At 43.3% G+C, this 25,606-nt stretch overlaps 1 protein-coding gene across 1 annotated transcript in view; it reads left to right on the top strand.

Moving 5' to 3' along the window:
* The window catches only part of LOC139171704 (connector enhancer of kinase suppressor of ras 2-like), a 290,698-nt gene that overhangs the window by 249,599 nt on the left and 15,493 nt on the right, over nucleotides 1-25,606 (top strand). The window contains exons 14-16 of the mRNA XM_070760142.1: nucleotides 1,306-1,354; nucleotides 21,867-21,915; nucleotides 25,294-25,469. Of these exons, the coding sequence (XP_070616243.1) occupies nucleotides 1,306-1,354; nucleotides 21,867-21,915; nucleotides 25,294-25,469 (274 nt within the window). The remainder of the gene's footprint in view (nucleotides 1-1,305; nucleotides 1,355-21,866; nucleotides 21,916-25,293; nucleotides 25,470-25,606) is intronic.

The raw sequence follows: 25,606 nt of genomic DNA, 5'->3' as shown, positions 1-25,606 counted from the left end.
GGAGGTGGGGTTTCGAGGACTTCCATGTTTTTGCGATGCTGCAATTTCGCTGAGGCTCCCCTCACTGGAAACCCCACCTCCGGACTTCCCTTGCCAGTGAAGCGCCCGTTTTTGCACTGCTGGGATTCCCCTGAGGCTCCCCTCTATGGGAAACACCACCTCCAGACTTCTGTTTTTTTGCGATGCTGCAGGGGAATCCCAGCAGCGCAAAAACGGGTGCTCCAGCTGGCAAAAGGGGTGAATTTTGGGCTTGCGCACATTAATCGCTTTTCCATTGATTCCTATGGGAAACATTGTTTCGTCTTACAAACTTTTCACCTTACAAACCTCGTCCCTGAACCAATTAAGTTCATAAGATGAGGTATCACTGTATAAGACACACCAGAGTATAAGACGCACCTTAGTTTGTGTGAGGAAAATAGGGAAAAGAATATGTTTACCAGATATTCATCTAGCTAGCGTCCTTAGTCTGGTCAGTTTCAGCACATTATTTTATCCCCCGGTTAGGGCTTTAAGAAACTTTATTCAGAGAGAGTAACAATGAAAGAGCTTGCAAGCCAGTAAAAGCTGGAAACGTCGTTAGCATCTTTTTTTTTTAAGCCTTAAAGTTTTGGATTTTTTTGATTCCCCTCATAAGAAGATAAGAAGAGCCATGCTGAATCAGGCCAAAGCCCATTGAGTCCAGCATTCTATGTCACACAGTGGCCCACCAATTGTCCATGGGGATTTTGAGCAGAAAGAGAAGGCAAGACCCTCCCTTTCCCTTGACCCCCAACAAGTGGTACTCAAGCCCCCCACCTCACCTTCTTCCTTCGGCAGCGACTCTCTTCCTCCTCTTCCTCTTCCTCCTCCTCCCACCCAAATTCCAAGCTTTTATTTCTTTCCTAATGGTGTTTGCACACATTATTTGCTTTTACATTGATTCCTATGGGAAAATTGTTTCTACTTAAGAACATTTCTACTTAAGAACCTGGTCATGGAACAAATTAAGTTCTTAAGCAGAGGTACCACTGTATATGTAAGACCAAAATAGTAATGTACATTGAACAATAACTGTATTTGTTGTTATATAAATATTATGCAAAGAAATGACCAAAACAGGATGGTCACACCGTGTCCAATGTTTTTAATGTTCGTTCAAATAAAAGAAAACTTTAATTTAAAAGAGAGAGAGAGGTGCCAGGCAGCATAGTTCATGGTGCCAGAAGGCATTTCTGCCACCTGTCACTGTAACCAGTATAAATGGCATTTATTATTCGTTCAGTTTCTGGTTTTGAAATCATTTCTCCCATGATCTCTTTGCAGGTATGTCAGTTCTGCTGCAGAGCGCCAAGGAGGTACAGCTATGAGAAAGGTAAATCCCTCAAAACTGCTTTCCTTAGAGAAATAGTTTACTGCTTATGACCCATTGCATGGGTTTTTCAATGAATGAGTCAGGCAATTCTGCTCGACTTTCAATGCAGCTGTATGTGCAGTAGCATTTTAAAAGAACGCTCAACTTCTCCGTAATTGTCAAACTAGAGATTAGTGTTGGGCGAACCGAACCTGCAAAGTTCGGGTTCGGGAGAGCGCCAGGAAGCGCCGCCGCCCAGCTGTCACCTTCAGAAACAGCCGGGGAGCTGTCGGCCAGTCGGGAGGAGAAAAAGAAGGTGGAGAATCCCATGAGGAGATTCCAAGGGCGGAGTTTTGATGTCACTGAGACGTCCTTCCTGGCCGGCTGAAACGGGGACTCCAGGAAGGACGTCTCAGTGACGTCAAAGCACAGCCCCTGGAATCCCCTCGTGGGATTCCCCACCTCCTTTTGCCCCTCCTGACCATCCGACAGCTCCCCGGCTGTTCTGGGAAGTGCTGCCGCCCAGCTGTCACCTTCAGAAACAGCCAGGGCGCTTCTCGGCGGTCTCCCGAATGCCAAACCCAAAAATTTGGCAAAAGTTCGGGTTCGGGAGAGTAATGGGAAGTGCCCCAGCTATTCCGGAAGGTGACGGCTGGGCAGCGGCGCTTCCTGGTGCTTTCCCGAGCGCCGAACTCGAAAGTTCGGCAAAAGTTCGGGCTCGGGTTTGGGTGCCAAACCCGAACTTTTTTTAAAATTCAGGTGCCGAACCCGAACTTCATTGGGTTCGCCCAGCACTACTAGAGATCAGAGATAGATCTATAAATATGGCCCAATTTTGATAAGCAGAATAACAACCATGTAAGGGCCTAGAGCAGGGGTATCAAACTCAGGTAGCGCCCCCCCCCCTCTGCTCTTTCCCCCATACCCTGTGAATGAGTGCAAGCCTCACTGAACCCTCCAGATTCTGTGGGTGGTAAAAAACGGGCCCAGCAGGCCTACCTAAAGTTCAGAAATGAACTTCCAGTAGGCCAACTGGGCCCATTTTTCGCCATCCACAGACTGGAAGTTTTCCTGAAGCCTGGGGAGGGCAAAAATGGCCTCTCCCCCACCCTCCAAAAGACTGAAAATCCGCTGGTCAGCCACACATGTGCACTGGAACTGACATAGGGCAACAGTTCAGGTGCCCTCAGATGTGGCTCCATGTGGCACACATGCCATAGGTTTGCCATCATGGATATAGACCATTTTCACTAAACCTTGAAGCCTAACCACTGCCCAATGAGTCTTGATTACTTTTGGGGCTCCTTTCAAATACAGTAATACCTCGTCTTACAAACCTAATTGGTTCCTGGAGGAGGTTCGTAAGGCGAAAAGTTCGTAAGATGAAACATTGCTTTTCATAGGAAACAATGTAAAATGAATTAATGCGTGCAAGAAAAAAAAACGCAAAAAAACGCCGCCGCCCGGCTGTCACCTTTTCAAACAGCCGGGCACTTCTCAGCATTCTCCCAATGCCGAACCTGGACGTTCGGCAAAAGTTCGGGTTCGGGTGGCCGCCGAGAAGCCCTGCCGCCCGGCTTTTGCTTTTTGAAACAGCCGGGGGGCTTCTCGGCGTCCTCCTGAACCTGAACGCCAAACCTGAACTTTTGCCGAACTTCTGGGTTCGGCGTTCGGGAGGCCGCCGAGAAGCCCCGCCACCCAGCTTTTAGCTTTTCAAAAGAGCCGCAGAGTTGTTGGGCCGGTCGGGAGGCTGGAAAGGAGGTGGGGAATCCCAATAAGGAATTCCATGGGCGGAGCTTTGACATCACAAAGACATCCTTCCTGGCCGGCCACGTTTCGGTCGGCCAGGAAGGATGTCTTTGTGACGTCAAAGCTCTTTTGAAAAGCTAACAACCAGGCGGCGGGGCTTCTCAGCGTCCTCCTGAACCCGAATGCCTACCCCGAACTTTTGCCGAACTTCCGGGTTCGGCGTTCTTGAGAATGCCAAGAAGCCCCGCGGCTGTTTCAAAAGGCAACAACCGGTCAGCGGGGCTTCTTGGTGGCCTCCCGAATGCCGAACCCGGAAGTTCGGCAAAAGTTCAGGTTTGGCATTTGGGTTCGGGAGGATGCCGAGAAGCCCCCTGGCTGTTTCAAAAAGCAACAGCTGGGCGGTGGGGCTTCTCGGCGGCCACCCGAACCTGAACTTTTGCTGAACTTCCGGGTTCGGCATTCGGGCGGCGGGTTCGTAAGTCGGAAAAATTTCGGAAGAAGAGGCAAAAAATTTCTGAACCCCGGGTTCGTATCTCGGATTGTTCGTATGGCGAGGGGTTCATATCACAAGGTACCACTGTATATAACTTTCCAATTCTCCAAACCTCAAACGGCACCTTTTCAGTCCTGAAAATGAGTGCATGCAATATGGTCACCGAGGAGAAAAAAAGCAAGGTAGAGATCAACCATTAGAGATCTGCAATAACTTTGATATTAAAAAGTCCAAGTTGGATGGGTTTTGTCAGGCAGTAATAACACCGAATTACATTCAAGACCATTTTAATACACACTCTCTCTTCTGCTTGTCAGTTTTCCCAGTGATTTGACACTCATCAGTCAAACTGGAAAACACTGTGAGGACAGATTTATTCTTAGCAAAATTAAAAAATAAAAATGGTAGACTACGGTTTATTAGAGATGTGTGAATCAACATAACATGGCGTCTTTTTACTATGCACATTAGTAAGGCAATATATTCCAATCTTTTAAAGTTTTCTGGGATTATATACTGCTCAAAAAAATAAAGGGAACACTCAAATAAAACATCCTAGATCTGAATGAATGAAAGATTCTCACTGGATACTTTGTTCTGTACAAAGTTGAATGTGCACAACAGCAGGTGAAATTGATTGTCAATCAGTCTTGCTACCTAAGTGGCAGTTTGATTTCACGGATGTTTGATTTACTTGGAGTTATATTGTATTGTTTGTGTTCCTTTAATTATTTTTTTAGCAGTGTGTGTGTGTGTGTATCACATGTTTTTGCTGAATTTTTAAAATTAAAGGAGACTAGGATAGCACTATTTCGGCCTTGTTCTGTCCTCATCAGCTAGCCATACCCTTACTGGGATTTGATCCTGTAGCTTCTGCCTTATAAGGCAGAGAATTAACCTCTAGGCCAGTATTTCCCAACCTTGGTAACTTGAAGATATCTGGACTTCAACTCCCAGAATTCCCCAGCCAGCATTCGCTGGCTGGGGAATTCTGGGAGTTGAAGTCCAAATATATTAAAGTTGCCAAGATTGGGAAACACTCCTCTAGGCCACAGGATCTGATCCCTTCAGCTTTGTACCTTCAATATACCATGGTGATCCAACAGAAAACACACACACACACACAGAGTATATGCAAATGCCGTTCTAAAATCAGACAATGTGATTTTCTGGATGTGTTTTCTCATTTTGTGTCTCATAATTGAGGTCTACCTATGATGTCAATTACAGGCCTCTCTCATCTTTTTAAGTAGGGGAACTTGCACAATTGGTGTCTGACTAAAGACTTTTTTCCCCCACTGTATATATAATTTACATTTCTAAAGTTCAAAGACTTTGATGTGTCTTCCATTAAGTTGTGGAACTGTTTAATATAATTTGCTGAAGAAAATTTCTCAGAGGTGGAAAATCAACCAGCTTTTCTTCTTTAATGGGAAGATTTCTTCCATTGTTGTTGTTTTTAACTCAATTTCCTCCAATGTAAGTTCTCTCGAATATAGCTCTTCCTAATTTTAGCGCAGTTCTTTTCAAAAGTATAGGCAATCCTCGATTTACACCCGCAACTGATCCCAAAATTTCTATTTTGAAACGAGGCATTTGTTAAGCGAGTTTTGCACCTTATACGATCTTCCTTGCCATGGCTGCTAATTGAATCACTGCAGGGGATAATTTAGTATGTATGATTGATGATTGTGTGTTGTTTTATTGGTTTTAAACTTTTTATTTGCTCTTATTTATCTATTGGGGTATTTAAAATTTTAATTGTGTTTTTACTGTTGTAAGCCACCCCAAGTCTGCAAGAAGGGCAGCCTATAAATTAATTGAATGAATGAATGAATGAATGAATGAATGAATGAATGAGTGAGTGAGTGAGTCAGGGATGGTCCGGTATGGTGAATGGTCTGGCTGACAAGGATGACAAGGAGGTTCATACAGCCGTTGTCACCCCGACCACTCACCATCCTGGACCATCCTTGACCTATCTGTGAATCCCAAGCAATAGAATAAAAGGCCACTTAATCTGTTCCGCCTATACCAGGGTTGTCAAACTGACAGCCCGCGGGTCAAATGCGTCACACACATTCCCATGCCCACCCCAGCTCCACAAAGGGGAAAAGGTCACGAAACGACCCATGACAGCAACTTGATGCCAAGTTTGACACCCATGATATTTGTAGGAGAGGGATTGGCAGAGCCGAGAGAGGAGTCAAGCAGGGCAAATATTTAGCATCTCTACATAGTCACAAGAAGATAAACTCCAAACCGCCCTTTGAATGCTGTCCAGTGCGGAACCAGCTTTCTTCAAATGATGTCGATCTTTTGATGTTGTTCTTGTTGTCTCCCTGAGCTCTTCGGAGTTGCTTCCTCGTAGCATTTCTGCCGAGGCACAATGCAGATGCTTTGGCAGATGTTGCTGCAAACAATGTAAGCAAGTTCTGTGCTTTATTGTTGCCACTTGCCAGCCCCGTTAAGAATTCTCTCTTCCTTTGGCCCTATTCTTCACGGAGTGAACGCAGCATAATTAGCCTGAACTCTAAACGCTTTGAATAGAAGAGTTGGCAGTTTGAGTCCTTTTGGGGAGCACAGGCTTTCATTTTAAAGCTGCTTTCTGACAAACTGAAAAGAGCATCTTGCGTAGCGAAGTGTACAATTAGGTAAGCATTCAAGATTTCAAACAAGGCGCACGCTTTGAAAAGCAGCTGCTTATAATATTCATCTTTCTCCCCCCATTATTTTCTTTATGTGGCTTCTGCCTGGGGATGACTAATCAGCCAGATCGGCGTGCAAATTTATCATTTATGAGAACGGACCCAGCTTGCATAGAAAAAAAAAATCCTGTGTTTATTTTGAAATCATTGTGTGGTTTCTTCTCAAAGCCAGTCTTTTTTCAGCGCTCGCTCTTCAGTTTCACATGGGCTGCAATTCATCGCAAAGGTGGTTTGGGATGGGCTGAGTTTTTTTAGAATTAAATATGCCGTTTGTATAGAGGCTTGGAAATTGGTCACTTAGAACCCCGAGTCAACAAGTTGCTTAGATCAAGAATCCCTGTTTCAAAAACAACAAGAAATAATCAGTCTCGGATTTCCACCAAACCTAGGCAATCAAAAGATTTATTTAAGCACAAAAGACCTTGGGTCAAATTTTGAAAGCCCCTTGCAAGCAATTAGGTCTGATCCCTAACGAGAAAATCTTGCATTTTGTACAAAAGGGGAGGAGATTTTTTTTTAAAATTCTTTATTCAAGTTCTATGTAGAATTTATCTTAGGAGAAAGATAAAAGAGTGTAAAACTAGGAACAAAACAGAATAATAGACTTGGAAAGTCTCTTGGAGGTCTTCTAAACCAGTTCCCTGCTCAGACAGGAAACTCTTTACCATTTCAAATCTCTTCTTAAAAATATCTAGTGCTGGAGCATTCACAAATTCTGGAGGCAAGCCATTCCATTGATTAATTAATTAATTAATATATTAGATTTGTATCCCGCCCCTCTCCGTAGACTCGGGGCAGCTCACAAGAAAATAAAACAATTTATGACAAATCTAATAATTTAAAAAACATTATAAAAACCCCATTATTAAAACAGACATACACACAAGCATACTATACATAAATTGTATAGGCCCGGGGGAGATGTCTCAATTCCTCCATGCCTGACGGCAGAGGTGGGTTTTAAGGAGTTTACGAAAGGCAAGGAGGGTGGGGGCAGTTCTAATCTCCAGGGGGAGCTGGTTCCAGAGAGTCGGGGCCGCCACAGAGAAGGCTCTTCCCCTGGGACCCGCCAAACGACATTGTTTAGTCGACAGGACCCGGAGAAGGCCAACTCTGTGGGACCTAATTGGTCACTGGGATTCGTGTGGCAGAAGGCGGTCCCGGAGTTATTCTGGTTCTCACTGTCAGAAAAATTCCTCCTTAGTTCTAGGTTGGTTCTCTCCTTGATTATTATTTTTTTTGGTCTTATTTATTTTATTTATTTGTTTGTCAAACATGTGTAAGATAACAGGTATAGTTATAAACATAAACATAAGCGAAGTACAGATAAATGAGGACAATAAGACAGTGAGACAGAGACGGTAGGCACACTAGTGCGCTTATGCACGCCCCTTGCAGACCTCTTAGGAATGGGGTGAGGACATTGATTGTAGACAGTCTAAGGTTAAAGTTTTTGGGGTTTGGGGAAAAAACCACAGAGTCAGGTAATGCATTCCAGGCATTGATCCCTCTGTTGCTGAAGTTGTATTTTTGCAATTGAGTTTGGAACGGTTTACATTAAGTTTGTATCTATTGTGTGCTTCTGTATTGTTGCGGTTGAAGCTGAAGTATTCATTGGCAGGTAGGACATTATGGTAGATGATTTTATGAACTACGCTTAGGTCGGATCGAAGGCGACGTAGTTCTAAATTGTCTAAGCCCAAAATTTCAAGTCTGGTGGAATAAGGTATTCTGTTGTGAGCAGAGGAGTGGAGGACTCTTCTTGTGAAATATTAGCTTAGAAAGATTAGTTTCCATCCATTGCTTCTTGTCTTCAGGTGCTTTGGAGAATAGCTTGACTCCCTCTTCTTTATGGCAGCCCCTGAGATATTGGAAGACTGCTATCATGTCAGGTCGAATCCTCTCTAATCAAACAACATTGAATCACCAATAAATACTTTCCAGGCTTTTTAGATTCTATGTCCTCTGTTTTTGTGGGCTTTTATCCAATGGTGTATTTAGTTTGACAAATAGTCTAAATGTAGACTATTTCGTCTTCTATAAATGTAGACTAAATGTAGACTATTTGTAATCTACTACTAAAATGTCTACGTAATCCAGCGCAGTGAAAAAAAAGGGGGAAAGTCAATTACGGTAGACCACTTGAGTGGCAACAGGCAGGGAAGTAAAAACCACAGCCTAACTATCTTGACTTACAGGCATTGTGTACCACCCTACCATTTGCTGTGGTTAACTGACAGCAAGAACACACATTCGGGGTTTTATATGCTCCTCTTCCTGTTTCCTGTAGAAATCTGAAGGTGTCTGCTCTATACACTCTTGGGTCCAAGGTTTGAAGCTGCCCAGAGCTTTCTTATCAAGTAAGCATTGTTTTGCAATCCAGTGTAGAAAGTGAGCACCCACCCCTCTCTTAGAACAATGAAATATTTTGTGAAATATTAATGTTGTGGTTAGCTCTGGCCCAGCTCCTGCCCCAAGGAATGTGCAGGTGGATGTGGGGGAAACATCCACATGCCGCAGGCCTGTTTTGCTCCTGATGGAATCTGCCGACGAAGTCTCCTCTGACCAAGGAAGCGTGAGTGACAGGGAAGAGGGGAGTTTGGCAGACAACCCAGGAGGAGATCAATCATCTGTATCATCCTTGGATTCTGAACAAGAATTAATGACACATCCACGCATGCATAGAGTGATGCATAGGAGACAACAACTGAAGGATTATTACAAGAGAAAATGAGGCCACCTGTGGTTGGGTGGGGCTGCTGTAATTAGTGCTACAGATAAAAGTGCAACCTGGTGTTTTAGCTTCATGGCAGTTTATCTGATTCATTGTTTCGTCAAGATCGTGGTTTTTGTGCTATTCAAGATTGTGTGTGGACTCTCTGGACTTTAGAATTGGACTCAATTTCCCACTTATTGGGTGAGAAATTGGATTGCATTTAACCTGTGCCTTGTGTGTACCAGAAAATACCTTTGACATTTAAAAAGGGAGCTGTTTCTGTTGTTCTGTTTATAAAAACATTTGGGTTTTCCTTATATTGTGTGGTGTCTATCTTCCTGGACTAATTACCCTGTAATTACAGGCGGTTGAAACACACGGGCAGAACAATTAAAAAGGCAAGGTAAAATATTTCTCTTAGAGGAAAAGTAAAAATCTTAAGGGAGACAGAAACTCAGCTCCCTGCCCCCTCCCCTCCTTCCAAGCAGATAAAGAGCTAGGGCAGTGTTAGAAGTGCAGATTTTGATAATCTATTATTGCCTGCAGCAAAGTCTGTCTCTGAACAAAGGTGGGATTGGCCCTCAGCCATAGTAGGAATTGCCCAACAGCCTTTCAGAACATCAAGCTCCTTCATTGCATAATATCAGTTGCATCATGCCCTCCAGACCAGTGATGGGCTTCTATGCGAACAGTCAGGAATGCAGTTCCGGTAGCAAAATTTGGAGCCCCACCCCAGAGTACCCAATTTGCACTGAAAGATATTGAAACAAAATGCATAAGCCATGTCTATGGTGTGGTAGTAAAAATTTGGTAGCCCATCACTGCTCCAGACCTCAACTAAGCTTAACTCAGACAACCTACATAGTTAGCTATGACCAGAGGTGGATTTCAGCAGGTTCTGACCAGTTCTGGAGAACCAATAGCGATAACTTTGAATAGTTCAGAGAACCAGTAGCAGAAATTTTGAGTAGTCCAAAAAACCAGTTGCAGAAATTGCGAGTAGTTTGGAGAAATAGTAGTGGGGATTTTGAGTAGTTTGGAGAACTGGTAGTGGAAATTTTGAATAGTTCAGAGAACCGGTAGTGGAAATTTTGAGTAGTTTGAAGAACCAGTAGTGGAAATTCTCAGTAGCTTGGAGAACTGGTAGTGGAAATTTTGAGTCGTTCAGAGAACCAGTAGTGAAAATTTTGAATAGTTCAGAGAACTGGTAGTAGAAATTTTGAGTAGTTTGAAAAACCAGTGGCAGAAATTGCAAGTAGTTTGGAGAACTGGTAGTAGGAATTTTGAGTAGTTCAGAGAACGGTAATGGAAACTTTGAATAGTTCGGAGAACTGGTAAATACCACCTCTGACTGCCTCCTGAATCCCAGATGGTCAGAAGGGAATGGGGATTTTGCAGTATCCTTCCCCTGCCACACCCACTAAGCCACGCCTGCAGAACTGGTAATAAAAAAAATTGAATCCCACCGCTGGCTATGACCCCCTATAACAGCCAATAGGATACATGCTCTTACACAGGAACAGAAAGCTCAAGTGCAAAGCTCAAGAGAAAGTATAAACAACCTTCACTGCCAGCTCCATATAGTCAGTACCCAGAATCACAAGTTCTTGGTGGTTCTGTTCACCATTGAACCTTCTTTCCGATCAGCCTCCATGTTTCCAGTGTCTTTGGAGACTGGCTTGGAACTGAACCATATGGATATTTCTTTCAATGATGGACTCCTACGGGTATGGTCAAGTACGCAGAACCGGTAGAAAAAAATTGCTTTTTTTTTCTTTTTTTCCCTTCTGGGCTCTGGGTATGTTTTCCTATCTCAGTAAATGAGGTTCAATGTGTATAATTTTACATGAGCTGTGCATGCGTGTGTGTACGTACACATACAGTTTATATAGTAGATAACGTATATTTCTGTGTGCCTGTGTGTAATGCAGTGTTTCCCAACCTTGGCAACTTGAAGATATTTGGACTTCAACTCCCACAATTCCCCAGCCAGCGAATGCTGGCTGGGGAATTGTGGGAGTTGAAGTCCAAATATCTTCAAGTTGCCAAGGTTGGGAAACACTGATGTAATGTGTATGTACACATATGGCCTATATACATATATAGAATTAAATAGTATATTTTAGATGTTCAGTAATAGTAAATAGATAGTCTTCGGAGAGGGGTGGCACACAAATCTAATGAATTATTATTATTAAATTATTATTAATTAAATTGTATCTCTTTGAGACGAGGAGACGCCAGGCACCCTAACCCAAACCCAAACTCTTGACATGAGTGACATCAAGTTGGCCACCTTTAAGCCAGTCACATGACCTTTAAGTCACCCCAGTCACATGATCCTCAAGCCACTCCCACCTGACCACATGGCTGGTAAGTAGTGATGGGCGAACCGAACCCGCACAATTTGGGTCTGTACCGAATTTTGCGGTGTTCAGTATGCCAAACATGAACACGAACTTTTTTCAAACTTCGGGCAAAGTTTGGGATTGTGTTCAGCATTTGGAGCGTTGACGTCACCGGCAGGTTGCTAAGGATGCCAAGGTGATCACTTCCTGGATTCCATGGAATCCAGGAAGTGATCACCTTGGGGTCCTTAGCAACCTGCCGGTGACGTCAAAGCTCCGCCCCCGGAATCTCTTCGTAGGAGGGATTCCCTGTTTGGGTTCGAGTCTGGGTTCAGTTCGGGTTCGGCCGAATTTTGCGTAAAGTTCATCTGAACCTGCCGAACCCGAACACCGTTGGGTTCGGCCATCACTACTGGTAAGCCACACCCACAAAATAAGCCACGGCCACAGTGTGGTAGTAAAAAACTTTGCAGTCCTTCACTGATTTCTTCCAACACCGGTTAACTGTCAACAGGTGGGCAAGATCTGAACTCTCTTTGCTAACTTTTGGCTCTTCTGCATTTCTACGCACTTGTGTTCCTTTTTGTGTGAGTTCCAGCCTCCGAAGCAAAATCCAAAGCCAACTGCTCATTTCTGAATGAACTGGCTCCGATTCCTTCCCCCTCAACAGCCTTTCTTTAATTATCTGATTTTGAACAATGCAAATCCATATGGACGGGGAGGGAAAGGAGAAGAATGTGACTGATTGATTCCTATTTTTAGGCCTTTTCCTCCCTTCTGCTTTTCTAATCTCTTCTGCTTCCCTGATCACCCTCTTCAGAGCCTTTCATTATTTAGTCGGGGGGGGGGGTGTGAGGGGGGGGCTTGGATGCTGTTTGAACCGGCTGCTTGATCTGCATCTTCCTCAACTAGGACTCTGAAGAAGCTCCAACTCTGGGGAGTCAATCATCTTCGCTCGAAAGAAACTCATACTCCAAGAGTGGTATTTCTTCGGGATCATATCAGCAGTGGAATCTCCTTGGCAAAGATGTGGAAGAGTTCTTAAGGCCCTTAAGGCCCAAACTCTCCAAGCTGCCTGTTTTCTGAGTCCTTTTTCAAAGTGTAAATTGCATTTTGTTTCCTCTTCTCCCAAAACAAAGATTCTGTGAACTCTATAGAACTTAACGAAGCCAGATATTTGTTTGTTTGTTTGTTTGTTTGTTTGTTTGTTTTATTGATTTGATTTGATTTGATTTGATTTGATTTGATTTGATTTGATTTGATTTGATTTGATTTGATTTGATTTGATTTGATTTGATTTGATTTGATTTGATTTGATTTGATTTGATTTGATTTGATTTGATTTGATTTGATTTGATTTGATTTGATTTGATTTGATTTGATTTGTATGCCGCCCCTCTTCGCAGACTAACAACAGCAATAAAACAGCTTATAACAATAATCCAATACTAAAACAGTTAAAAACCCTTATTATAAAACCAAACATGCATGCAGAAATACCATGCATAAAATTGTAAAGGCCTAGGGGGAAAGAGTATCTCAGTTCCCCCATGCCTGGGTTTTAAGCAGCTTACGAAAGGCAAGGAGGGTGGGGGCAATTCTAATCTCTGGGGGGAGTTGGTTCCAGAGGGCCGGGGCCGCCACAGAGAAGGCTCTTCCCATGGGTCCTGCCAAGCAACATTGTTTAGTCGACGGGACCCGGAGAAGACCCACTCTGTGGGACCTAACTGGTCACTGGGATTCGTGCTGTCCCTGAGATAATCTGGTCCGGTGCCATGAAGGGCTTTATAGGTCATAACCAACACTTTGAATTGTGACCGGAAACTGATCGGCAACCAATGCAGACTGCGGAGTGTTGGTGTAACATGGGCACTACCTTGGGAAAGCCCATGATTGCTCTCGCAGCTGCATTCTGCACGATCTGAAGTAAGATATATACCTGTTATGTTCTAGCACCAAGTCCCCACCCTGAAATCCAATGCAGACCACCAGGTATACATAATAAAGGGTTTACTTTATATAAGGAATATTTAAAAGTAGAGTTGTTTCAAATAAAATCAAAGTCTCTAAATGTCTTTGCCGGAATGAGCAGAGAGAGTCTTATCGGTTGGCTAGAGTCCCAAAGGGAGAGATAAACACAGTAATAATTATCCCAGCTGTAATAGTGTTCAGAGGGTAAAAGAACCCAAATGGCAGTGGGTTAGCGGAGACCGGCTCTCCAAAGACCGATGGGCATGAGCAAACTGAGAGCATTTATTTATTTATTTGTTTGTTTGTTTGTTTGTTTGTTTGTTTTGTCCAATACACAATGAGGGTTTTAGTGGGCATATATCTATATACACATAGTAAAATACATGATGAGGGTTATAGAGGAGATACTCATAGTAAAATATATCTAAGAAATAATAGAAAAGAAGATATAGTAATAGACACACATCAATGAAAGAATAGAAGAAGAGATATAGGAATATAGGAAGTGTTGGTTATGACCTATAAAGCCCTTCATGGCACCGGACCAGATTATCTCAGGGACCGCCTTCTGCCTGCACGAATCCCAGCGACCAGTTAGGTCCCACAGAGTGGATCTTCTCCGGGTCCCGTCAACTAAAGAATGTCGCTTGGCAGGACCCAGGGAAAGAGCCTTCTCTGTGGTGGCCCCGGCCCTCTGGAACCAACTCCCCCCAAAGATTAGAATTGCCCCCACCCTCCTTGCCTTTTGTAAGCTGCTTAAAACCCACCTCTGCCGTCAGGCTTTACAATTCTATGCATGGTATGTATGTATGTATGTTTGGGTTTTTTATATTAATGGGTTTTTAATTGTTTCTAACATCAGACTACTATTGTACACTGCTTTATTGTTGCTGTTAGCCGCCCCGAGTCTCCGGAGAGGGGCGGCATACAAATCCAATAGATAGATAGATAGATAGATAGATAGATAGATAGATAGATAGATAGATAGATAGATAGATAGAGTGATCCCTCGATTTGCGCGTTCTCGATTAGCGCGAAACGCTGCAACGCGGTTTTTCAAAAAATATTAATTAAAAAATAAGTCCGCGTTTTTTTTCCTACACCACGGTTTTTCCCGCCCGATGACGTCATACTGATTGCTGATTGGCCAAAATCAGGAAGGAAGGAGGGAGGGAGAGAAGGGAAGGAGGGAGGGTTGCCATTGCCATTGCCGCCAGCGCTGCCCCAAGAAAGCCGGTGAGAGGAAGGAAGGAGGGAAGGAGGGAGGGAGAGAAGGGAAGGAGGGAAGGAGGGAGGGTTGCCATTGCCATTGCCACCAGCGCTGCCCTGTGGGTAGCGGCGAGGAACCCGGAAAAATCACCATTGCATTGCCAGCCTCCGAACTTGCGTCGCTCCACCTTCTGCGCATGTGCGGCCATGGAACAAAGGGCGCGCATGCGCAGATGGTGTTTTTACTTCCGCATCCAGTATAACGCGGAAATCGGTTAGCGCGGGAGGTCTTGGAACGTAACCCCCGCGCTAACCGAGGGATCACTGTAGATAGATAGATAGATAGATAGATAGATAGATAGATAGATAGATAGATAGATAGATAGATAGATAGATAGAAGAAAGGTATGGGAGATATAGAAGAGCAATAGGACAGGGGACGGAAGGCACTCTAGTGCACTTGTACTCGCCCCTTTTCACCACGGGGGAGAGGGGGGGAGGAAGAGAGAGAGAGAGAGAGATTTCAACTCTTCTTCACTTGGGATCTCGTTGGGTCACTCCAGCAAAGTCCTGCTGTCTTTGGCGTGATCAGTGCGCCCTCTGAGGCTGTCGTGGGTACATGCGTGTCGGCATGTGCATGACCATCAGTACAAGATTTGGCTTCTGCACATGGGCAGCAAGCAAAATTTTGCATGAGAGTGAGATTTTGGTGATTTTTGCCAATATTTTTGCTCCTGCGCATGTGCAGAAGCAAAAAAAATGGCGAAAATAGCCAAAATCTCATCACGCAAGCATCTTCACATGAGATTTCACTTACTGCACATGCACAGAAGCCAAATCTCGTGCGAGCATGCATCAGGGACACGCAGCTATGTGCGCATCCCCAAAATTGCCACTGGAATGTAGCACCTTACCATTCGGTAGCAGGCCATCACTGGGTCACTCCTTTCCCGCTCCTATGGTTCTTGGGGATCTAATTAAACCCAACTACAGTCTTGAAAACTCTTCTCTCTCCTTAGTTTTTAAAGGTAATGTTGCTGTCTTGTTAAATTTGCAGCTTGAACTTTGCACAATCTAGGGGGTTTTTTTTTAGCACTGATTGAGATGTACAGAGAGTTTACTTTGCTGGAATTGCCCGTTCGGTGGCTATTTTTATCTCTTATTCCAAGCTGGACTGTCAAGAAAGATTCTTTCTGGTAAAACAGAGTGGTGCGTGCGTGCATTGTTGGGTTTGCTTTCCAGAAGAATATCCCAAAGTGTCTTTCCAAGCAGAAGGATCTTCCACTGCCTTTAAAAAAACTCAGAATGGCCCAGTGTTGTTGCTTAAGGGTGGCTGTTGTTGATGATTAGTTGATTGTTAAAATCTCTTTTCCGTTTCACGTTAACTTCGTTTGGACTTTTTAAAGCAGCTACTTCTATTCTCAAGCTCATACCAAGCTTTAAAGAAGAGCGGCTGCTTTAATTAATAGCAGGAAGGTGTTTGCAAAATCTGAAGCATTTCTTTGGAATCGTTTCAAAGCACATCAACCCCAAATATGTATGGCCATAAGCTTCTACCATGGTGGCGCAGTGGTTAGCATGCAGTACTGCAGGGTATCCCTGCTGACTGCCGACTGCTTGCAATTTGCCAGTTCGAATCTCACCAGGCTCAAGGTTGACTCAGCCTTCCATCCTTCCAAGGTCGATTAAATGAGGACTTAAATTGTTTGGGGGATTGATTGTAAACCCCTGAGAGAGGGCTGTAAAGCACTGTGAAGCGGTATATAAGTCTAAGTGCCCTTGCTATAAGAAGGAGGAGAAAGACGAAAATTGTCACAGATTTTAAGAGAAACTTTTAAAACTTTTAAAAACTTAAAGATATAGAATACAGGTAGTCCTCAACTTACAAACCACAATTGAGCCTAAATTTTTCTGCTGTTAACAGTTGTTAAGCTATTCACTGCACTTCAGTGGTGAAATCAAGCAGGTTCTGACAGGTTCTGGAGAACCAATAGCAGAAACTTTGAATAGTTCAGAGAACTGACAAATACCACCTCTGACCCCAGAGTGGAGAGGGAATGGAAATTTTACAGTATCCTTCCCTTGGAGTGGGGAGGGAATGGAGATTTTACACTTTTTTCCAGTGCCATTAATAACTTTGAATGGTCACTAAATCAAATGTTGTAAGTCAAGAATTAACTTCATTTCCTTTAAAGTAAAAACAGTGTGTGGCTCATTTTAGGTTACAAAAAAATCAGATTTTTTTTGTTCTCCTGAAAGATCTCATGTTGGCAATCTCACACTACTTGCCAGAGCTTATAAAACTTTTGCCAGACCCATCCTCGAATACAGCTCATCTGTTTGGAACCCATATTGCATCTCAGACATTAACACCCTTGAAAATGTCCAAAGATACTTCACCAGAAGAGCCCTTCACTCCTCCACTTGAAACACAATACCCTATGAGACTAGACTTTCAATCCTGGGCCTAGATAGTTTAGAACTAAGACGCCTTAAGCAAGATCTAAGTCTTGCCCACAAGGTCCTGCCTGTCGGCGACTACTTCAGCTTCAACCACAACAACACAAGAGCACACAACAGATTTAAACTTAATATTAACCGCTCCAAACTTGACTGTAAAAAATATGACTTCAGTAACCGAGTTGTCGAAGCGTGGAACTCATTACCAAACTCCATAGTGTCATCCCCAAACCCCAAACACTTTACCCTTAGATTATCTACGGTTGACCATCCAGATTCCTAAGGGGTCAGTAAGCGGCAAGTACAAGTGCAGTAGAGTGCCTTCCATCCCCTGTCCTATTGCTCTCCTATATCTCCTATACCTTTCTTCTATTCCTCTATCTCTTCTTCTATTCTTTCATTGATATGTTCTATTACTATACCTTCTTTTCTATTATTTCTTACTATGAGTATCTCCTCTATAACCTTCATCATGTATTTTACTATGTGTATATAGATATATACCCACTAAAACCCTCATTGTGTATTGGACAAAATAAATAAATAAAATAAATAAAATAATAAATTTCTGAGAGTTGAAGTCCGCAAGTTGCCAAGGTTGGTCATCTCTAGAGCCTAAAGATCTCCCACTCAGCTTTCTACCGCTTGCTTCTGCTGTTTTTATAGACTAGGGTAGACATACCATGCACCCTTCAAAAAAAATGTGAAAACTTTGCGTATAACACATATTCAGAAATTCCCTGTGTAGGTGGGGTTTGTCTAGTCCTGACTGATAACCAGAATGAATGAATCTCTTGTGCTTCCTACGCCCCAGTCTAATTTGTTCCATTCTAGATCTGCGCCAGTTTGCAAATTCCATTTTAAAAGCTTGCCCAGATATCCACGTGCCACTTTTTGTTCACATCTTACAAACCACATGCCATTTTTATACCCCACGTGAATTTCTCTAATATATATATTCATAGGTCAGTGACGGCAAACCCTTTTTTGGTTCATGTGCCAAAAGGGGGTGTGGGGGTGTGCTAGCATGCATGCATGTGCTCACACCCCTTCCCTCCCCCACCACAAATGCACACCTCTCCCCGTGCTGCCCTCCGCGCCTGCGCATAGGCCTTTCTGTAGGTGAAAAAAAATGCCCAAATAGGCAAACCGGAAATTCAGGAAAACGCATTTCCGGTTTGCCATTGTGCTGTTTTTTGTACTCCATAGGGTTCAGGGAAGCTACCTGAGTGCAAAAACAGCACAATGGGCAAACCGGAAGTGCGTTTTCCCGAACTTCCGATTTGTTCATTGGGGGATATTTTTTTTGCCTCTGGGGTTCCCTGAAGCATCTGGAGGGTGAAATGGCCTTTCCTGAGCCATTTCAAGTCTTGTGTGCCCTCCGATATGGCTCCGCATAGACATGCCATAGGTTTGCCATTATGGTCATAGGCAGTAAAGGGCAGCCAAATTTTTTACTGTCACGCTGTGGGGTGTGGCTTATTTTGTGGGTGTGGCTTAAGGGTCATGTGACTGGGTAGGAGTGGCTTGCGGGCCATGTGACCAGGTGGGAGGGGCTTGAACGATCATCATTGTTCAAGTGAACTGTTAAGTCCTCGACTTACAACTTCACCAGTGTCGCTCTCTGGGGTGACAAATTGCTTTGCGTTACCCGCGCTCTCCTTCCTGGGTTGCCCCCTGCCTCAGGCTGGGTAGCTAGGCAAATGGGTGCTGATCAGCTGTTGAGAAAAGAGGAGGGAGGAAAATGACCCCTTGCAACTCCTGCCGGTGCTGGTCTCGCTACTGCTTTTCGAGGAGGAGGATGGGGATTTAAAAATATCGGAAAGACGAGGGAGAGTTACAAGCTTATTATTGCCGCACAATGCCTTTTTCTCTCAGAAAAGGCATTGTGAGGGCTTCGCAAGAGGGAAAAAGACCGCAGCCCAGAGTGCTTTGGCACAGCTTGGCTCGGCTTAGCTCAGCTCTCCTTTTTTTCCCTGCTGCTGCTGCTGCTGCACGCTCCTCACTTTTTTCCTGTTTCCTCCTTCCTGGCCTCAGGAGGTGGCCATGTGAGGCTGGAGGGGAGCCGAGCAGGAAAGAGGGAAGCTCTTCCGAGGCCAGGAAGGAAGGAAGAGGAAAAAAGCAAGGAGTGCAGATGCAGCAGCGGGGGGAAAAGGAGAGCCCAGCCGAGACCTATAATCCTGGAAGTGACTGCCGCTGGTCAGCTGGAACTGGGCATGCATCTTCATTTCCACTGGTGGAACTGCGTTCCAACCTATCCTGCCTGCTGCCCACCCCTGGTCATGGGTAATTTCCCTCAATGCGTGGGTGTTTTTGTTACAACTTTCCATCATTTTATATGCTTAAAAGACTCTTGGAAAACAGTATCCCAACATTTCAGTACAAAAAGTTAAGTTCATCCATCATATCCAGAAAGTGTGAACTCGTGGTATGTATTGAATGTGAACCAAACAGATTCCCTCAATTTATTGAACAGAACAGAATAACAGAGTTGAAAGAGACCTCGGAGGTCTTCTAGTCCAACCCCCTTCGAAAGCAGGAGATTACTATTTCACATAAATGGTTGTCCCATTTCTTTTTTCAAAACCTCTAGTGTTGGAGCACCTACAACTTCTGGAGGCAAGTGGTTCCACTGATGAATTGTTCTAATAGTCAGGCAATTTCTTTAGGTTGCTTCTCTCATTGATTGGTTTCCACCCATTGCTTCTTGTCCTACCCTCAGGTGCTTTGGAGAATAGCTTGACTCCCTCTTCTTTGTGACAACCCCTGAGATAATGGAAGACTGCAATCATGTCACCCCTAATCCTTCTTTTCATTAAACTTGACTCATCCTGTTCATTTATATTTCTAGCCATCCAGTCCTATCAAAATGTGATAAGCCATCCTATTTGGGACCATTTCACGGTTAAACGAACACCTATCCTTGTGTGTGACTTTTCAAAGAAGAAAAAAGAAAATAATTCCATCAAAAGTTTTAAAACCAAGTCTCAAAAAAGGAGTTTGATTCTCAGCAGGCATTGGCTTATTGTCAGGATCCCTTGGAATACGGCTGTGCAAAACACCTGTGCAAATTTTGAAGTCGGATTTGATAGATAGCACAACATGCTGGCCTAACCAACTTTCAGACTCTGCTTTGTTCCCACACCCAGCCCACATTCAGGTGGGATTTATCATATCACCTCTTGGCCTTCTTTTTATTACACTAGATAGAACCCAATTCCTACAACTGTTCTTCTACTTATTGTGACACACCGGAAAGCAAGGATATGAACAACTCCAGACAAGACCTTATTTTATCCAGTTCTCTGTTACCTTCTCTAGCTATGGATGTGTGTTGCCCAGGGTGATAGACAACATTAATGCTTCTCTGTGGGTTTCTGTGTTACTTCTTGTCATTGCAAAGTGGGATATAATTGGTGGGATGAAACCTAATTTCTTGAAGAAAATTGGCTTAGAAGACTTTGTTTACAGCGGGGGGATCAAACCTGTGATGCCATGTCATCACGTGATGTATCATGACATTTCCCCCCTTTGCTAAAACAGGGCTGGGCGTGGCTAGCATCTGACGCATGTGGCCCGTGGGCCGTGAGTTTTAACCCCCCTGGTTTATAGAGTTCCTGATTTTACTGAAGGGCTAACCTGTTAGTCCCAGATTAAAATAAGAGGAAGGAGCCTTATCCCTATTCTGAACACTCTACTGCTCAAAGAAAGATTGCTGGAATGAAAAAAATGTATTGCAATGGTGTGTGTGTGTGTGTGTGTGTGTGTGAAGAATCAGCATAACTATTTATTTTATTTATTTATTTATTCATTTGTCCAATACACAAATACATAGGAAGAAAAATAGACATGTAGTAATATATATAAGGGTAAAGTGAACTTAGAGGAGAGGATATATGAAAGAAAGAAAATATATATGATAAGTGAGAGAAAGGAAAGACAATTGGACAGGGGACGAAAGGCACACCAGTGCACTTATGTACGCCCCTTACTGGCCTCTTAGGTCAATCGTGGAGAGTCTAAGGGAGAAATGTTGGGGGTTAGGGCTTGACACAATTGAGTCCGGCAATGAGTTCCATGCTTCAATAACTCGATTGTTGAAATCATATTTTTTGCAGTCAAGTTTGGAGCGGTTCGTATTAAGTTTGAATCTGTTGCGTGCTCTTGTGTTGTTGCGGTTGAAGCTGAAGTAGTCATTGACCGGTAGGACGTTGCAGCACATGATCTTGTGGGCAATACTCAAATTGTGTTTTAGGCGCCGTAGTTCTAGGCTTTCTAGGCCCAGGATTGTTAGTCTATTATTATTATTGCTAAATCACCATTGAAGCTGATTCCAACCTAGAAAAACTCAAAGATGTAGCCAGTGTTCTTTCTAAATTTTTTTTGGGGTGGGCGGAAAAGTATAGTGTCTGAGCAGCAGTCCCTTCGGGACTGGGCAACACAGAAATAATAATAAAATTTCCCTCTCGGCTTCTGGGCAGGTTTGGAAAACTCTGAGTTGATGATGATTTTTAAGTGAGCGATTGCTCACCTGCTCAGCTTAGAGGGAACAATGGATGTAGCACAAGATAGAAAGATGTGGAAAGACCTGGTCTATAGGGTCTCCAAGAGTTGAACATGACAATGGAAAATATCATCATCATCTTCTTGTTGTTGTTGTTATTAAATAAATAAAATCAAATGGTTTAAGAAATGTGGGGTTAATCCCAAAAAGAAATGATAATTGATGTGTTGTTCCCAGGGCAGGACATTTTCTCCGCAATGCTCTTGTTTAACTTTTTCTGTGATTTTATTTATTTATTATTTAGATTTGTATGCCGCCCCTCTCCACAGACTCGATGTAACTAATCGATGTTTTCCTTCTTGTCTTTCATTCCAGTCATTTCACTATGCTTCCTTGAGGGTAAAGAGCAAAAAATGGCCCAAAGGTAAGTGGTTGGAAAAATTGAGAATTTAGTAAGATGACATTAAAGTCACAGTTGGAGAGAAGTAAAACATTGTACCTCCGACAAGTATTACACATAGTGCACCTAGCACATATTAAATTATTGCGCTAGGTCAAATCCAGTGCACAATCACTCTTATCTCTGCTTTTTTTGAGTCTGTTCTTCTCTTTTCTATTTCTCTTCCCCTCCCCTCCTGTCCTCCCTTCTTTTCCTTTTCCCTCTTCTGTTCTCCTCTCCCCTTCTCTTCCCTCCCTCTCTCCTTCCTTCCCTCTCCTTCTTCTCTTCCCTCTTCTCTTCTCTTCTCTTCCCTTCCATTACCTTCCTTCCTTCCTTCCTTCCTTCCTTCCTTCCTTTCCTCCTCGTCCAACATCTCAGGTTCATGCAATCACCAAATCCTACTAACAAACAACATAATTTAGGATGATAGCTCATTTTATTCACCATTTTCCCCCTTTGATCTCCCAATCTACAGACTTGGAGATCCTCCTGCACCTTAGTGATAGCTATTCCTGTAAAGAACTTGTACAGTTTCCTTGGTTTTCTGTGGAAAGGAAAAATAAAGCTGGGTATTAACCAACACATTGATCATGTCAAACCTCCAGCCCATCTCAAATTCTGCCCAATGCCTCCAGTGAGTTCAGGATGTTAATTAGTATGTGGAACAGTTCAATTTTTAAATGCCAGTCAGAATGAGTCATTATGTGACAATTTCAATAAATTCATTTTGTAATATGTTGAAAAGCAGAAGATTGCTCAAGAGTAACCTCTTTTTCTATGACACACTTGTACACGGAGTTGTTCGACAATTCACAGAATTCAGAGTTCCAAAGAAATAAACTTTGTACAGGCTAGCTGTGAAGATGGTACAGAGGAAAGAATCATAATTTAATGGGATCTAAACTCTCGACTATGCTTCACAGCTGTAGGACAAATATAATTAATATAACAATGTAAACCCAATTTTTCACACTGCGCAGTCTGATGTTTTAATTAAATTTGCCCTCGGCTTTATAGGAAAAGTGATATGAATATTACAAGAAATTCTGTTTCTGGTGATAAAAGAAGAAGTGATGAGAAAAAAGCAGAATAGAATTTCTGAGTGATCCAGCTGTGTGAAAATAATGACAAGAGAGCCTTCCGATTTCTTAGTCCTCGACTTGCGGCCACAATTACCAGACTCAATAGTGTCAACCCCTAACCCCCAACATTTCTCCCTTAGACTATCCACAATTGACCTCTCCAGGTTCCTAAGAGGTCAGTAAGGGGCGTACATAAGTGCACCAGTGTGCCTTTCGTCCCCTGTCCAATTGTCTTTCCTTTATCTCATATATCATATATATTTTCTTCCTTTCATATATCTTCTCCTCTATTTTTACATATTATCTTTATATATATTACTTCATGTCTGTTCTCTTCCATATGTATTGTGTATTGGACAAATGAATAAATAAATAAATAAATTGAGCCCAAAATTCGTATTTTTAAATGAAACATTTGTTAAGTCAGTTTTGCCCCATTTTATGACCTTCCTTGCCCCCGGTTGTTAAGCGAATCACTGAAAGTTGATAAGTTAGCAACCCGGTTGTTAAGTGAATTTGGCTTCCCCATTGACTTTGCTTGTCAGACAGTTGCAAATGGAGATCAGGGGTGGGCTACTACCCGGATTGGGGGGGGGAACGCAATGGGGTATCAAAAACGGAGCTCCACCCTAGAGCAGTGTTTCCCAACCTTGGCAACTTGAAGATATCTGGACTTCAACTCCCAGAATTCCAGATGTTGAAAGAAAATACATAAGCCACGCCCACAGTGTGGTAGTAAAAGTTTTGGTAGCCCTTCTCTGCTTACAATCATTGCAGCATCCCCGTGGTCACATAATCAAAATTTGCTTGGCAATTGATTCATAATTATGATGGTTGCAGTGTCCCAGGATCAGTGGTTAGAATGCAGAACTGCAGGCTATTTTGGCTAACTTTCAGCTGCCAGGCGTTCAAGGTTAACTCAGCCTTCCATCCTTCCGAGGTCTGTAAACTGAGGATCCAGATTTTTGGGAGCAAGAGGCTGATTCTGTAAACCACTTAGAGCAGTGTTTCCCAACCTTGGCCACTTGAAGATATCTGGACTTCAACTCCCAGAATTCCCCAGCCAGCGAATGCTGGCTGGGGAATTCTGGAAGTTGAAGTCCAAATATCTTCAAATGGCCAAGGTTGGGAAACTGCCCTAGAGCACCCAATTTGCACTGAAAGATGTTGAAAGAAAATGCAGGGCGTCCTGCATAAGCCACGCCCACAGTGTGATAGTAAAAAATTTGGTAGCTCTTCACTGCCCCGGGGTGCCGCAACCATCATAAATAAGAATATGTTGCATGCACAGAAGCAAAAAATCACCCAAATCTCACACACATTTTATTTTAATTATTTATTCATTTGTCCAATACACAATACATATGGAAGAGAATAGACATGAAGTAATACATATAAAGATAATATGTAAAAATAGAGGAGAAGATATATGAAAGGAAGAAAATGTATATGATACATGAGATAAAGGAAAGACAATTGGACAGGGGACGAAAGGCACACTAATGCACTTATGTACGCCCCTTACTGACCTCTTAGGAACCTGGAGAGGTCAATCGTGGATAGTCTAAGGGAGAAATGTTGGGGGTTAGGGGTTGACACTATTGAGTCTGGTAATGAATTCCACGCTTCGACAACTCGATTGTTAAAGTCATATTTTTTACAGTCAAGTTTGGAGCAGTTAATATTAAGTTTGAATCTGTTGCGTGCTCTTGTGTTGTTGCGGTTGAAGCTGAAGTAGTCTTTGACCGGTAGGACGTTGCAGCATATGATCTTGTGGGCAATACTTAAATCGTGTTTTAGGCACCGTAGTTCTAAGCTTTCTAGACCCAGGATTGCTAGTCTATTTTCGTAGGGCATTCTGTTTTGAGTGGAGGAGTGAAGGGCTCTTCTGGTGAAGTATCTTTGGACATTTTCTAGGGTGTTGATGTCCGAGATGTGGTATGGGTTCCAGACAGATGAGCTGTATTCAAGGATGGGTCTGCCAAAAGTTTTGTAGGCTCTGGTGAGTAGTGTGAGATTGCCGGAGCAGAAGCTACGTAGGATCAGGTTAACAACTCTAGAAGCCTTTTTGGCGATATTGTTGCAGTGGGCTTTAGCGCATCCCCTTGCAAGATACTGCTTCTGCGAACAAAAAACAAAAATACGCTGGGATGTTTGTGCGCACCTGCGAGACAACCGAAGCTGCACACACAGAGCACTATGCACTACCGGTGCGCCATCCTTTCCTGTAGCAGTTGCAACCCACTCCTGATTGTACCCATTCTGCGTCATTTCTTTATAGGTGGTTCTCTGAACAACAGCAGCCGGCGTCGGATTTCCTGTAAAGATTTGGGCCATGGTGACTGTGAGGGCTGGTTGTGGAAGAAGAAGGACGCCAAAGGTTACTTCACCCAGAAATGGAAAAAATACTGGTTTGTCCTGAAGGATTCTTCCCTCTACTGGTATACTAACCAAAATGTGAGTACCAAGCGCAATTACAAGGGAGACGGAATCTGTAAACTGAATAAAAGAGCCAGTCTGTTTTAACGGAAGAAAGCAGAGAGGATAGGACAACCTTCCAATAAATGAATGGCTTGGTCAGCAGAGGCAGACAA

Source organism: Erythrolamprus reginae, chromosome 8 (assembly GCF_031021105.1).
Source record: "Erythrolamprus reginae isolate rEryReg1 chromosome 8, rEryReg1.hap1, whole genome shotgun sequence".
Taxonomy (NCBI): domain Eukaryota; kingdom Metazoa; phylum Chordata; class Lepidosauria; order Squamata; family Dipsadidae; genus Erythrolamprus; species Erythrolamprus reginae.
This window is presented reverse-complemented; position numbering and strand designations above follow the sequence as displayed.